The sequence below is a fragment of the Trichomycterus rosablanca genome, chromosome 22 (assembly GCF_030014385.1).
Source record: "Trichomycterus rosablanca isolate fTriRos1 chromosome 22, fTriRos1.hap1, whole genome shotgun sequence".
Classification (NCBI taxonomy): domain Eukaryota; kingdom Metazoa; phylum Chordata; class Actinopteri; order Siluriformes; family Trichomycteridae; genus Trichomycterus; species Trichomycterus rosablanca.
Window position 1 is genome coordinate 4877716 of NC_086009.1, and position 14785 is coordinate 4892500.

The following is a 14785-nucleotide window of genomic DNA, read 5'->3' on the forward strand; positions in this document are numbered from 1 at the left end:
TTTGTTGTAATTCACACCTGTGTTAATGTGACATGACAATAAAGTGATTTGATTTGATTCATCAATTCACATGTCATGGACAATTTTGTATCTCCAATTCACCTCACTTGCATATTTTTGTAGCACCTGGAGGAAACCCACACAGATGGGCGTGTGGCTCAGTGGGCGTGTGGCTCAGTGGGTAGCACTGTCGGCTCAGTGGGTAGCACTGTCGCCTCACAGCAAGAAGGTCCTGGGTTTGATCCCCAGGTGGAGCGGTCCGGGTCCTTTCTGTGTGGAGTTTGCATGTTCTCCCCGTGTCTGTGTGGGTTTCCTCCGGGAGCTCCGGTTTCCTCCCACAGTCCAAAGACAAGTGAATTGGAGATACAAAATTGTCCATGACTGGGTTTGACATTGACTTGTGAACTGATGAATCTTGAGTAATGAGTAACTACCGTTTCTGTCACGAATGTAACCAAAGTGTGTAAAACATGACGTTAAAATCCTAATAAATAAATAAAGAATAACACGTATGTACCCACCAGGCACTTTCATTCCCTCAGAAACAAGCAGAAGGTGGATTGACTAGTTAAAATTAACCCCAAGTGTGTGCAATTCCTATGATGTATTAACACACTGTCCAAAACATATATCTGTTTTTTGACATTTACATTTTCGGCATTTAGCAGATGCCTTTATCCAAAGTGACTTACAGTACTGTGAGAGTATACTGTCTATGCAATTGAGGGTTAAGGGCCTTGCTCAAGGGCCCAACAGCAGCAACCTGGCAGTGGTGGGGCTTGAACCAGCGACCTTCTGATTACTAGTTAGATAGATAGAAAGATATATAGATAGATACTTAATTAATCCCAAAGGAAATTATTGAGTTCATACACATAAACATATATCTGTTTTTGCACAGTGTTTTTTGCTGTAATCTTTGAACACGACCCTGATAGGAATAAATGTGTCAATAAAAATTTATACATGAACGAATAATTATATACATCTTTAAGTCGAGTTGTACTTCCTCCATACCACTAGTTGGCAGTAGTTAGAAAGCTGTTCTCTGAAGCCCCACCGCCTTATTTAAATAAAGAAGAAGGAGGAAGTTCCCCTCACAACTGAACACGCTGCGGTTGTGAGTGTACAATATGATGATAATCTGGTCTGGCTGCTTCTAAAATACTTTTGTTGTGGTGGCTACAGAGATTATTTTTATTTTATTCAAAGTTACTTAAAAACGTGATTTGGCTCAGAATATTGCTGTAAAACGACACGATGGTTTTGTGCTGTGGACCACGTGGTCATGGCATCGACACATGTAAGTAGTGTGGTGATTTAATATCTATTACCTTGATGATCTTTAAAAAGTATTTGGTATTGTGTATTATATTAACGCATATCTATATTGTAGGTTACTGGAGTTCAGATCTGCAGACGGTTGTATGGAACAAAGCAAAGTTTAACGGGCCAACCTGAGGCCTTTATTTACAGGTATAACCTCGTCATTGCATGTTGTATAAAAATCTGATTTGAGTTCTGTTTATAATAGCTAATCTTTAAATGTAATTATAAATTGCTGTAAACATGCTGAGTCCAACACTTACTGAATGGACCAGACCTGACTGCCATTTTCAAATATATTTATTTTCCCTTTGTTACAGGAAATGAATTTAAACATGTAGGAACGATTGTGAGGAGTACAAATGTGATCTGTGTCTGATCTACAGCTGCTTCAGCTGGATGTGCTTACTGGATACATCTGATCTACAGTAAGGCTCAATTACAAAGTGGAATGCAATTTAGTGTAAATTATACTAAACGTGTCTTTGTATTAATTGTAACATCTTTTCCAGAGAGGAGTGTCTGCAGTGCAGTTTTCACCCTGTGTTCAGTCTGCATCGTGACCTGGATTAACAGTTACTAAAGAACGCTAAACTGAAGAATGAGACGAGTTGATTAAATTTGCACAAATGCATCTTGTAAATAACATTTTATACAGCATACAATAAATAAAACTGTCAACAATACAATGTCTCCTGTCTTTTGTTTGATGGCACTGTCTTTGAACCTATGGAGCCCTACTCATGGCTACACGGGCCAAGCAACAGTGCAAAATAAAAAGTTTGTTATAACTGGGGCCTCTTGGCATACCACCCAAGTTGCTCTTTTAAAAGCAAACAACAATCCATACCCATAAACACACTTGGTAGATAAACTAAACTTTAACATTTGAACCTCACACAGTACTGTAGTCACACTATGAATAAACAATCACTTGAAATGGCAATTTTACACAAAGTGCAACAGGCATACACAAGCACACGTCCTTCGACATTGTTCAGGTGTACATAAGCAGTGGCAGAAATATAAGCTTGACAGTTTACACCATGTTACAACAAACTACAAGCACTCAAGGGTTTACTGCATTTAGTCTTTTTGTTATATCAGTTAAGTTGATTATAGAGCAAGGATTACGATGATAGAAATCCTTAGTTCTCAAGTTTGTGCTTTTCTCAACTACTTGACATGAGGGCAGTAACCAACAGTTAACAATCCTGTTAATTCATAAATGGATCTTTCAATTGTAATTCAGTTATTTTTAAGGTTTTAATTTGTAAAATAATTTTTAAATGTAATGAGATCTACATTTTCAGTGTATGTGCATTAACACTTAGAAATGTTGAGATAAGTTGCCAGTTGTGTATGGCATTTAATTTTCATTACACAAAACTAGTCCAGCATCCTGTCAGTCACTAAACATTCATAGTCTTTAGCAAAAGTGACTGGCTTAATATTATTCATATTAAGGTGCAAACACCTCATTTAATTCTGAACTAAAATTAGCAGAACATTGCCATATTTTGGTTAATATTAAATAAAGTCATTTAATAGTCAGCATACTATGTTATATTAAAACTTTTCAACTTTTCTTAATCAAATTAGCAATCAGTAAATTTAGCTTCAGGGTTAGATTCTCACTCGTTACTGTCTGTATAGAGTATAATGAAACATGCCAACATGTGACCAGCTAATATGATATGCCCCTAGGTGTGAATGAATATGTGATTCCCTGTCTATGGGGTATTCACATAACGGCAATTACCCTCACTGGAGCGGCAGTGGTGAGATTACAGTCATGTTGAAGATGGTTTAGCAGTTAAAATTGTATATATATATGACAATATAATCTCAAAATAATTATGAATATTGTATGAAATTAAAATGAGGTCATTTGTAAAAGGCCTACCTTAAAGAGAGCTGGTATGTTGAGCTAGCTTTGTGGTACTGTGCTGTGAAATGCTCATCTCATCACTTCCTTGCTGTTAGTAAGCATGTTCTTCACTTCATTAAAGCAACTTCACAACAACAAACCAACACAAAGATTTAAGAACACAAATTGTGACTCATAGTAAATGTGTACAATCACATCACTGTCCATAACAACTAATCTGAGAAGATTAAGCAGTGGTTTTCACATTCAGATGGTTTTTCCATAGTGCACAATGTTACATCAGTTCACCACAAGGACCTTGTGTAGAATTCCAATATTTCATCTAGTTTTGTTGTAGCCAGTTCCAGAAACGCAATGGTTAAAAAGGTGAAGCTGTACACACTGTCTGATCAGATAAGGTATTAGCTGGTGTCCTTAAGCACAGTGAAGTCAAGTACTGAATTGCATAATTACATAAATACAACAACAGGACATGACTGACACAAAGTGACAGGTGAAGGTTGGAGACGCGGTTATCCTTGCGTAAGCACATTTTTACAAAGCATTTGTTGGTATGGCATATACATGAATTTGCAAATATACTTTTTAGTTTGGAGTTGATATTGACATCAATGTTAGCAGGATTTGATAGTTTGATAGGGTCAAACGTTTTCCTGGCCCTCGGCAGAAGTGCTCGTAAGTAAGTGTATTTCCTGTATGCTCAATAAATAAGAATTTAAAAACACGCTTCATATTTTGTTGAAGTACCATAAAAACTGAGAAGTAACGTATGGTTACATCAAGTTTTGACCTTCTTTGCTGCATTCATTCATTGTTTTACATCAGTAATTATACAATAATAACCAAATGCAATTACAAACACTGCCTGTTCATGTAATGTATTACAGGATTTCATTGACTCAGTACACTCCTTGGTTCAGCTCCAATCTTAATGCATTCCGAACATGCATTTAGAGGCACTCGTTCTTCCAGCATCTGGCCTCCACCCGAGAACAGAATGTAAACGCCCTTGGCTGAAACCCCAAATTGTTGGCAGTCTTCACAGGTTATCTGCAGTGTGTTCAAGGTCGGAGGATTCCACATTTTTCAAGGCATCGGTTGTCACAGTAGCTAAGTTTATGCCGGACCGCGTATCCATTGCTGAATGCATGATGGGTAGCCACAAATCATCCATGTTTGGCATGACAAAGATTTTCTGTGGCAGACAACAGAAAAAAAAAACCACAGTTAGAAAAAGGACTTCCCTGTTGCTGAATTTACACAGTACATAAAACATCAGTAAAATAAAAAAATACACAATAATTTAATTTTATAATGTAATTTTACAAACTTGCAGCTGTTCATTTTTGCTACTTTAAATTCTACATGAATTAGAAGCCAGTGATGCCAGGTCAAGCAAGCTCTGCATCACCATGAGTTCAGAGGCTACAAAAAGTTGCTGATCATATAGACAAAGAAAAAATAGGAAAAGATGCTTGTAATTCCTAGCAGATCTGTTTTTTGTGGCTCTTGGATTACATTTGACCATCTAGACAATTACAGTTTGGGTTTTCTTGACTGTCCTTGACAAAAGATTATACACATACTTTAGTCTGCTTTCAACATGCACAGAGGATGTTGATCAGACAAATCCACTCCAGCCACTGCTTTTTATTTGAGTATGCAATAAAAATGACAACACTGATAAAGTACTGGCTAAAGCAGTCAAAATATTTTGGTGTAAGAGCAACCTTAAGAGATTTAGAGTGCCTAAAGAATAACTGCATCAAAATGTGCATGTGCTTAATCTGTCTGACAACAGCGACCACAAACTGTCAAGTGGCTGAAGTCTTGTATTAAGTAAGAACCAACAGCAATTATTTTACTGAGTTCCCAAATGATTAAAAAGTGTAATTAATAGGAAAGCTGCTGTAACACAGTGGTAAACATGCCTGTCCCAACTTTTATTATATGACAGGCATCACATTCTAAATTAGTTTATATTTACAAAATATAATTAAGTTAAATAAGGGTTCAAGAGAATGAACTTAATGATTCTTGTTTTAGTGCATTTTACAAGATGTTCCAACTTTTCTTGTAAAGAAGTTGAGTGTTTTTACCCTCCTGTGAATAATAAGATATGGTTATTTTATTAAAAATGTTAAGACAGTTTGAAAGTATCGACCATCATCAAGTGAAGAGTGAAACTAGACTGAGCTTATGAGACAGATGCAGTGTTATCACAGGTCGCTTCCTTTTCTAAATTTTTACCATTCACATATAAAACAAAGTTTGGTTCACAAAAATTAGGACACACACCTTAGGATCCAGTCTTTTTCCACCTAAAATAAAAAGCTATAAACCTGGCTGTACCTGAAACTCCTGGTCCAATTTCTTCTCAATCCAGTCAGTCACGTGTGCAAAAGTAACCTCCCTCTCTCCGAGTTTAGGTCTGGCTTTAAGCTCCAGGTGAGGGGGGCTTCTGAAGCCGTACCTATAATAAACATCAAACAGCATATACATGACATAAGTGAGCAGCTTGTACTTTCTCACAAAACACTTACATACATTTTAATTGTGTCTGATTTCGGTGAGTTATTGCACTAATAACTGCTGATCTGAGGTCACAGTCAAGGCGGGTCTATTTCTACAAAAAAACACTAAGCACAAGGCAGAAATACCCTTGATAGTGCACCAATTCATCGCTGGCCTTCAGCCATCTCTCCTGCCAATCATGTCTGTTTAGAAATCTGGCTGGTCGAGTGGCGGGCAAGCGTAATAAATCCTTCCTAAAAATACTGGCAATCAGACAGCCAGTACGGTCGCTCACTAACAGATCAGCTAACTTAAATAAGGGCTGCAAACCTCTTCACTCTATTTATACAAAGTGAAATTTCACACTATGATCCAGCTGTGACTGGATTAGAGTTGTGAAACACCTGCACTGAAACATCAGGCCTCAGTAGACTGAATTTAAAATAAGTTGGTTATTTTATGTGTGTGGTTTTATGTAACTATTTAATACAAGTTTAAAATGTTTTAGGAGGCAACCCATTAAAAACAAACACAATCGTACACAATCAATGCAGATCTTACCATATTCTGTCTGTTGGGGGAGGTGGAATGTTGATAGCCAGAGTGCCTTGACACTCCTGCACTTCCACAGTAAGGAGCAGAGGGGTGTTGGACACCTCTTCCATCTTTTTCTTAATGAACTCTGTCTCAGTGGCCTTCTGGAAGTACTTTGACTTGGCGATCTTGTCCACAAAGCGCATGATCTTACTGGGTCGGTGTCCTCCAACATAACTGCAGAACAATACAGAAAACAGACTTTAAGCCAGTCAGCAACTAATGGTTCAGCTCTTACAACACTACATCTGCTACATCATGTAACGTAGTGTAAACATAGAGTTTTATTCACCAATCCACCCCTGGCATTTCAAGAACTTCTGCTTGATCCTCCTCATCAGAAGATCCAGCGCTGGACGACTCCTCATCACTGTCTGCCAAGCAGCAGTATGTACGTGGTCTGGGTCTAGTAATTGTGAACACACACACACACACACACACACACACACACACACACACACAGAGACAGAAAGAGTAAAGTCTTTTGGTCAAGCTGCATAATTAGTAGATTTATCTGGACCTTTTCCTAAGGCAGCTTGTATGATTAGCTATATTACACAAACACAGATTTATTGATACCCACACTGCAGCTGCTGTACATTTCCCTGCTTATTTCATTTATGCCAGCATGTCTTACACATGACATATTTAAATACTGGCAGCAGAAAGAGAGAGTTTGGAAATTAAACAGAATTTAAGAGATGGATAAAATAGCATGCTCAACTCACCAATAGCATTTCCACACAGTTGTGTCCAAAATTGGAAGGTATATGCAAAAACAAACAAACAAACAGATACATTTAGGCAAATAAATTATATCATAATATTTTGTTTATACTAGCTGGATTTCTGTCACATTATACCAAGCAGTCCGTTTATTGGCTTTTTATTTATTTAAATTCCTTGGTCATTTTTAAACACTAAAAGTGCATTTCGTTGGTATAGAGTAACTGAGTGTAGTCCTCTTGTTATTCAGACTTTATCAGTCCTACTCTACTCCATCAAACAATAGAAAGGAATCAAATTAGAACGACTGTATTCTGTTTGGTAAAAAGTGTGAATAAGTTCTGGGCATGCAACTTTAATACACCAAATTTTCTCCACATTCTTGCTCTTACCCCTCTTTTCCTTGGTCTCCAAAACCCTCTCCTTCCTTTCCCAGCCTGGTTAGATTCATCTTGGTCTCCAAAGTCATCAAAAAAGAACCAGTGTAAGAGATGTCCAAGTCAAACCACAGACCTAGAAAGTGAACAAACAAACATTTTAACTGGACTGTTTTACTGGGTTTGATTCCCAGGTGTACTGGTCCGGGTTCCTTATGTGCATGTGCCTGCAAGGGTTTCCTCTGGGCACTCAGTATTCCTCCCAAAGTTCAAAGAAATGTATTTTAACTAAACTTGAATTGATGAATCATGGGTAAAGCAAGATGTTAAAATCATAATATAAAAACAAAATGATCTAAATTGGTAGTCTTGTTTGAATGGGTAAAATTGTGATGTCATTACAATATGGTAATATAAGTTCTAGGAACTACGGCTTACCTTGACAGTCCACAGATGGTTTGGAGGCCCTAAGGATCTTTGGAATGGCCATACCCATGTCCAGCTCCGTCAGTGTCAACTCGTTCATGAAGTATGGCAGCTTAAACATAAAAATACAATTTAAAGTCTTAAAGTAACCAAACTCCCAAAAGAAGGTCATGCAACAGGGGCTGGTACACCTACCCTGATCTTACTCAGCTTCATTTGGATCTTTTTGGAAACCACGTCGGCCCAGTACTTCTCCCTGAGGAAGTCCCAGAAAATGCGACCCAATAGGGCGTTGACCCAGGCCTCAGACTCAGCATCTGTGCCGAGGTCGTCTGGAAACTACGAGAAAGAGCAGACAGAACAAATCTAAATTACAAGAAGAGTTAGGCAGTAGTAGTGCAGAGTGATATGGGCAAAAACTCAAACTAAAACCTCACAAATTTCATTTTATCCAAAGCAATTATTTATTTATTAGGATTCACCTCACTTGCATGACACGGGGAGAACATGAAACTCCACACAGAAAGGATGTGGACCGCTCCACCTGGGGATCGAATCCAGGACCTTCTTGCTGTGAGGCGACAGTGCTACCCACTCAGCCACTGTGTCGCCCTCCAAGCAATGAAGGGTTAAGGGCCTTGCTCAAGGGCCCAATAATGGCAGCCTGGCAGCCTGGCAGTTGTGGGGTCTGAACCAGTGGTAGCTCAGTGGTTAGCTCAAGGGCAGCAGTAGCTTAGAGGTTAAAGTAATGAACTAATTATCAGAAGGGTGCTGGTTCAAGCACTGTTTGGTTCTTAAGCCACAAACTGTATTTAGTCATAACTGTAAGTCACTTTGGATTAAAGCATCTGCTGAATGCGGCAAATAAAAATTTAAATGAACCAGCAACATGAAAAGATGTCTGGTGACTTTGCAGGTGCGCTGATCGAAGGAGGAATGTGTTATTTTGCACTTGCCTATTTTAACTGTGCTTCTTACCATTTCACCATTTTACCGCTTCACACACACACACACACACAGAACATATTGATGTGCTGTAATTTCCTTTCTGCAATTATTGTGACCACAGAAGGTTTCAGAGCGTTCTTGAAACATCATTAACAAGCTTTTAATGAACTGAACCAACAAGAACAGACATTCAAATGATGTTTAATGCTGTACTGTCAATTTCTCATATCATTCCTTTAATGTTTAACATATCCTAAAAATATCTGAGCATTCAACAATATTAACAGTAAAGATGAAGTCAGTTTTTGTTTAGTTAGTAAAAAGTATTCCCACATTGGGTTTTAATTCTGTCAGGTTATAAAACACTGACACTGCAGATGTCTGGCCACATAAGGCAAATAAACTTGCTCGCTGACTCAAGACACTTCCCCAGTGAATATTTCTGCACAGTTGGAATTGAATAAACAGCTGAGATGTAATTCAGTCCTGTCCTGTTTAATGCAGTATTTAATACCTTCTTTACGCTTCGTGGACTGCTGTCTGTACTGTGAGGATTGCTGGCAGTAGGGCTTTCTGAAGAGTGCCTGATATACTTCGCCATGTAGACGTTGTAGTCCAGTTCTTTTTGTCTGGCATCTTTCTGCCGTGGTTTGGACTGCATCACATCATCCAGATCGCCCTGACAACTGCTGCAACTACAAGACAATTGTGCGCCTGATTGGCTGCTGCAACTGCCACATGAGGGGATCGAAGCTGTGGGATGAGAGAACGTTTTTTCATCACCTTTCACTTAATACATATTGTTGATATTGTTAACAACCATTAATTAATACATTTCAAACTTAAACTTATTGCATTCATGCAGACACACAAACACGAGCTTCTACGTTTTCTTTAGTCTTACAAGCAGTCGGGCCAGTGGGCTTCCTGATCTCAGCTTTCAGCCTGGAGGCCAGCAGCATCCTCCTGAACCACTCTTCTTTCTCTCTGCCTGTCCTACCAAACAGGTACAAGACGGGATCTGTGGAACAGCGCCTTGTTTCCTCACTACCTCCTACCCCCTCTGTGCCTTCTCCGGAGGCAAAGACTTTTTCCTCCTCAAATTCAGCTCGGTCTCCTTTGGACATGAAGTCGTCCTGTTTGGCCAGCTCAATGCAGATAGGATATTTTTTGTTCCACACACGTTTCCTGGCCAGGCTGTGGGGTACCAGGTAAATCTGTGGGATAAAGAGCAAAGTTTAGTTCTGAAAAAATGGACAAGATGTTGGGCCATCTGGTTCTATAACTAATTCTCCAACTGTATTGTTTGCTACTTATTTGTGGCAGATCAACAAATAAATGTGCCTTTAAAATAAACAGTAATAAACAGTGATTGGCCACATCAGCATCTATTTTTTATTTAACACAGTATTTGGTGATCAAGAAATGTACACAGCGTGTGATTAGCATCTCACCTTGCTGTTGGTTAGGTCATAGATCTTCTGGCTGATGTAGGTGATGTCGGGTTTTGGCTCATTAAAGGAGGCACGGCGAGGAACATTGCGGTTGGGTTTGGAAAGGCGCAGAACAGAGCCTTCGAGACGCACGTATACTGAATGGGTGAGAGTGGCATGGTAGGTCTCTGGGTCATAGCTGTAGATCTCGTTCATCCAGCCCTACACGTAACAAAAGTGAACCACAGTCACAAGTTTTAGTGTTTAAGTTTAAATAACATAACCTTAACAACTGACTGAATAACCAAAATAACTAATAAGTAATTGTTTGTTTAATGTGGTCAGTTCAAAGACCATTTAGCTCATTACTATGCTATCAGCCAATCAGGCTAAAAAACAGAATAAAAGGTCACACTGCTTATGACAGGTTTTGCTGCTTCTCATGTGAATGCACCATGAAGGATACAGAACTTCATCATGACCCACCTTATAGATGGCTGGTTCTTTGATGTCCAGAGGGACCCCATTCCAACGTTCCTTTTTACATCGGCTGAATCGAGGACCCCAGCGAGAGCGACGGGGGGCTGAGAGCCACACCACTAGTATTGCTAGCATGAAACCAGCAGCTACTCCTAACAAAACTCCACCTAGGTATGTTGGCAATGGCAGCACAAAATAGCCATATACAATAGAAATGATGAGGAAAAGTCCATGGTGCGGTACGCTCGGAGCCTGTTCTTCCTCCTCCTCTTCCTCTTCACCCCCCTCAGTTGGTTCCTCGCTGCCTGCTGTGCTTGTCCGATGGAGTCGAGCTGAGTCAGCGAGGTCACATTCAGCCTCCGTGTCTGTGCAGAGCTCGAAATCTTCACTGTAGAGCTCACAGAACTCTTCATCTTCCTGCCTAGCAAGCGCTGACATAAAACACCTGTCCAGGCCTAGAGAAGGTGACTTGGAAATTGGTTTTCCTGGTGGACTGTCACCCTCCAGGTCATCTTCCTCCTTGATGCAGTAGTCATTTTTGTCCTCTAAGTGGCCATTGAGGGTGGCCAAGTTCGTGAGTTCTGAGGCACTAGAGGAGAGATTTTTGGGATGGTGAGCTACCCCCACTGTCCCAGCTGTAGTGCTTCCTCCCTCCTCACCAATGATCTTGCTGAAGAGCTGAAGGTGCTCGCTCATCACCTCAGAGAGACGGCGTTTGGTATCTTCAATACGTGCCTCAACTTCCTGAACCTTGAAAAAGGAACGGCCATCAGGTGAGGCAACAGGTGAAGAGGGGGCTGTCTTAGAGTCACCGGCGGCAGTGGTGGGGACACGAGGTTGGGCAAAAGGTTTGAAGAGATGCAGGTTACGACGGGAATCAGGTGGACGTTGGGTTTCCTGACCGGGGCGGGCAGTGTCAGTTGACAAAGACTTGACCAGCGTTTTCATCAGATGCCGATGTCTCATAGGTTGAGGGGAAGGTGCTGAGGGGGCACTTTCACGAGGTTCCACATCGGTGGAGAGCGACCTAACCAGGCTGAGAAAGGGCTTTGAGTGGACAGATGTGGACTTGACTGGAGAGCAGGTTGAAGAAGCAGAGCTGGTGGCAGGTTTGGTGGGTTGGGGCCAGGGTTCTGATGGCCAGGAGGAACTACCGGGACTGTAAACAGAGGTAGTGGTGGTAGACGATGGCTGGATGGCTAGGGCTGAACTAAATGTATGGCTGATCTTTGGAAATGATTCCACTGCAGATGACACAGGGTGAACCCCGGAACCTGGTTCTGTTTCTGTGGCCTCAAACAGCAACTCCTCACTGGCTTCTAAAGCTGTGACTATACCCTGATCATCTACATCCAGACCTGAGGAAGAGACGGCCAGCCCATAGAGTTCTTCATCCTCCTCTTCCTCCTCCTTGCCCTGGGTTGAGAAGTGGATGGTGATTGTGTCACGGGAGAGTGAGCGCTGTACATGTAGCTTTGGGCCTGGAGATGACCGGTGGAATGAAGGCGAGGAGGAGGAGGACGGGGGACCAGACAAGTCCACATTGCTGCCACTCTGACTGGTCATAGCAGCAGTCCAAAAGGCTCAAAGCCTGTAAACATAAAAGACAGTAATATCACAGTTAATGTCACATATCACAACTGATAGCAAAAAACTCTAGCAGGAACAATTAACCAACACCCGCAGCAGGCAAAATTGGCCTCCAGTCTGCTGGATGGGAAAGACTAAGGACTAAGGGGTGGGATTATCAATGCTGTGTAAGGACCTTGGTTGCCCGGGGTGCCTGTACAGAAAATGGAGGAGCTTGGAAATTGGGGCTTGGCTCTCCGTTCGCGAAGCCGACCTCACGCGCAAATCCACCAAAGTATGGGGATAAAAGAAGGGGTCCCCAGCAGTGGATTGGTTGCGCTAAAGTGGGAGAAAAGGGGGTAAAATGCATAAGAAAAGGTACAATGGTTCACTGCTCTGGTAGCATAGTGGTTTAACGTGCTAGCACACCACTGGGGAGTGTTCAAAATTGCAAGTTCAAATCTCAGCAGAAACTGTCAGCACAATTGCTCATGTTTGAGGGAGGGAAGGTCGGATAGGGCCTCTCTCTATGCGAGTCGGGGGGAGGACTCACATGGAGTTTATCAAATGAAAGCAACATTTAAGTATTTAATAATATGTTGTAGTATGTCTATAATCAAAATGATAATCCCATGCCTTTTAGACGTTAATGTAACAACCTGTTCTAAAAACAAGGATTGAGTTTGAAAACTGCTTTGCAAGTGAAGGACAGGTCATCATCATGACTAAGTGAATATTGAGAAATCCATTTACAGGGCATCTGGCCCAGAGAGAACGAGGGGAGGCAACAAATAGCTACTCAGCATTACAGTTCAGCTGGCATCGGTGCAAAAAACGTATTTAGTTAATGAAAGGAACATATGCTAATCTCAGCCGTGCATCGACTACACAAATCTAGCCGTTGGTAATGGATTATTACCCTTTATAAATGAAGACTTCTGATAGAGAAAAGAGAAAAACTTGAGAGCTGTACAGGATAAGTTCTGTACACAGTCAACAGTGATAATCAGACAAACACATCCTGCCTAAAACACAAAAACAATGGACTATGGATGTTTCATTGAAAACAATGGCCTTTACAAACTAACTCTAATTGATTAAATACAGAAAACAAGCTCGAAGCCGAGCGTCCAGCAAGTTATATGAACTGCTCTGTGTCCAATTCATAAAACTGTATTACACCACACAAATGCACTCAAATAAATGAGCTTCAGGTGTGTGAGGCACATTCACGTCCCCCCCTTTACATATCATTTGCACTTGCCACCTCCCCCCAACTGTCATTTATGTACATAAAACCCAGCCTACATATAGTGGAGTGTTAGGTGGGCTTCAGGAGACAAAATAAATACTGAAGAAAAAAAAATGTAATTATTTATTAGGATTTTTACTTTCATGTTTTACACACATTGGTTACCTTTATAATAGGACAGGTAACTACTGGTTACACAAGATTCATCAGTTCAAACACAGTCATGGACAATTTTGGACCCACACAGACACGGGGAGAACATGCAAACTCCACACAGAAAGGACTTGGACCACTCCACCTAGGAATCGAACCCAGGACCTTCTTGCTGTGAGGCGACAGTGCTACCCACCGAGCAACCGTGCAAACAAATTAAAATATGTCATTTTATTGTAAATAAATGCATAACTTTTTTTGATTTGTTTTTATTTTATTGATTTGTTACACTAGCTCACCATCGCTGGAATCCAGCAGTGCTATCAACTTTTTCTACAGTTGTGCAACTGGTCACAGACACCAATTCACAAATCAAAGCTTCACTTGTCGTGGCAGTGAGAAATTGCTGGAAATCGCACAGAAGTCGTGTAATTTAGTGCACAGGTTTTCACATACTAATGTGACCAGGTGTTCTGAGACAGTTGTGTGTGAAGAATGTGAATGTGAATGTGTGTGTGTGTGTGTGTGTGTGAGTAAAACATGGTTATAAAAATGGTTGTCCACAGCAGCAGGCAGCAGCAGGGACGAAAGCTGTACAATAATAACACCCACACATCCTGACGGCAGCAGTGAGACTGGATCACTGTTCATGCAGGCAGATAGATCACTGTGAGTAATCCAGCAAGCCGCCCAAACCACATAGATTCATCACTGCTGAGAGCCAGATACAAAAATACTAAAATAATGTTGGGAAAGAATTATGAAGTGCTGCATGTGACCACACAGAGGAACATGACAATCCATATATTGATTAGAAAAATGGAAAGTTGGATAAATAAGCATGAAGAGCATAATGAAAAGAATATGACCAGCATGAGAGAGCCAGGAATTGACGCAGGTATTCACTGGAACAGACAAACACCTCCCACAGGCACTAGTAATCTCCCTCTTTCTGCCAAGCTGTGACAGATAGGATGAATCAAAAATATCACTCACACGACTGACAATGATTTAAAATTAGGAAAATTAAACACCCCCCCCCCACCCCCCAAAACACCCCCAAAACAAACAATACCGAAAGAGACATAATGAGCTT

The 14785-nt window shown here is 40.8% G+C and overlaps 1 protein-coding gene, 1 long non-coding RNA gene and 1 other non-coding gene across 4 annotated transcripts in view; 2 read left to right on the forward strand and 1 right to left on the reverse strand.

Moving 5' to 3' along the window:
• The first annotated feature begins 1082 nt into the window (after positions 1-1082).
• On the forward strand, positions 1083-2015 carry LOC134335997 (uncharacterized). The gene is made up of 4 exons (XR_010015678.1): positions 1083-1303; positions 1397-1476; positions 1647-1754; positions 1839-2015. It is a non-coding gene; the product is annotated as an uncharacterized LOC134335997 (long non-coding RNA).
• Positions 1961-14785, reverse strand: part of tex2 (testis expressed 2) — a 16367-nt gene continuing 3542 nt past the window's right edge. For both annotated transcript variants that reach the window (XM_063018668.1, XM_063018667.1), the window contains 11 exons: positions 10722-12306; positions 10257-10457; positions 9707-10019; positions 9317-9555; positions 8050-8193; positions 7867-7966; positions 7444-7564; positions 6618-6725; positions 6293-6502; positions 5570-5690; positions 1961-4412 (listed from right to left, as the gene is read on the reverse strand). In XM_063018668.1, coding sequence (XP_062874738.1) covers positions 4257-4412; positions 5570-5690; positions 6293-6502; positions 6618-6725; positions 7444-7564; positions 7867-7966; positions 8050-8193; positions 9317-9555; positions 9707-10019; positions 10257-10457; positions 10722-12281 — 3273 coding nt within the window. In that variant the 5' untranslated portion in view covers positions 12282-12306 and the 3' untranslated portion in view covers positions 1961-4256. The remainder of the gene's footprint in view (positions 4413-5569; positions 5691-6292; positions 6503-6617; positions 6726-7443; positions 7565-7866; positions 7967-8049; positions 8194-9316; positions 9556-9706; positions 10020-10256; positions 10458-10721; positions 12307-14785) is intronic.
• On the forward strand, positions 2037-2171 carry LOC134300436 (small nucleolar RNA SNORA50). Its single transcript, XR_010007358.1, has one exon. It is a non-coding gene; the product is annotated as a small nucleolar RNA SNORA50 (small nucleolar RNA).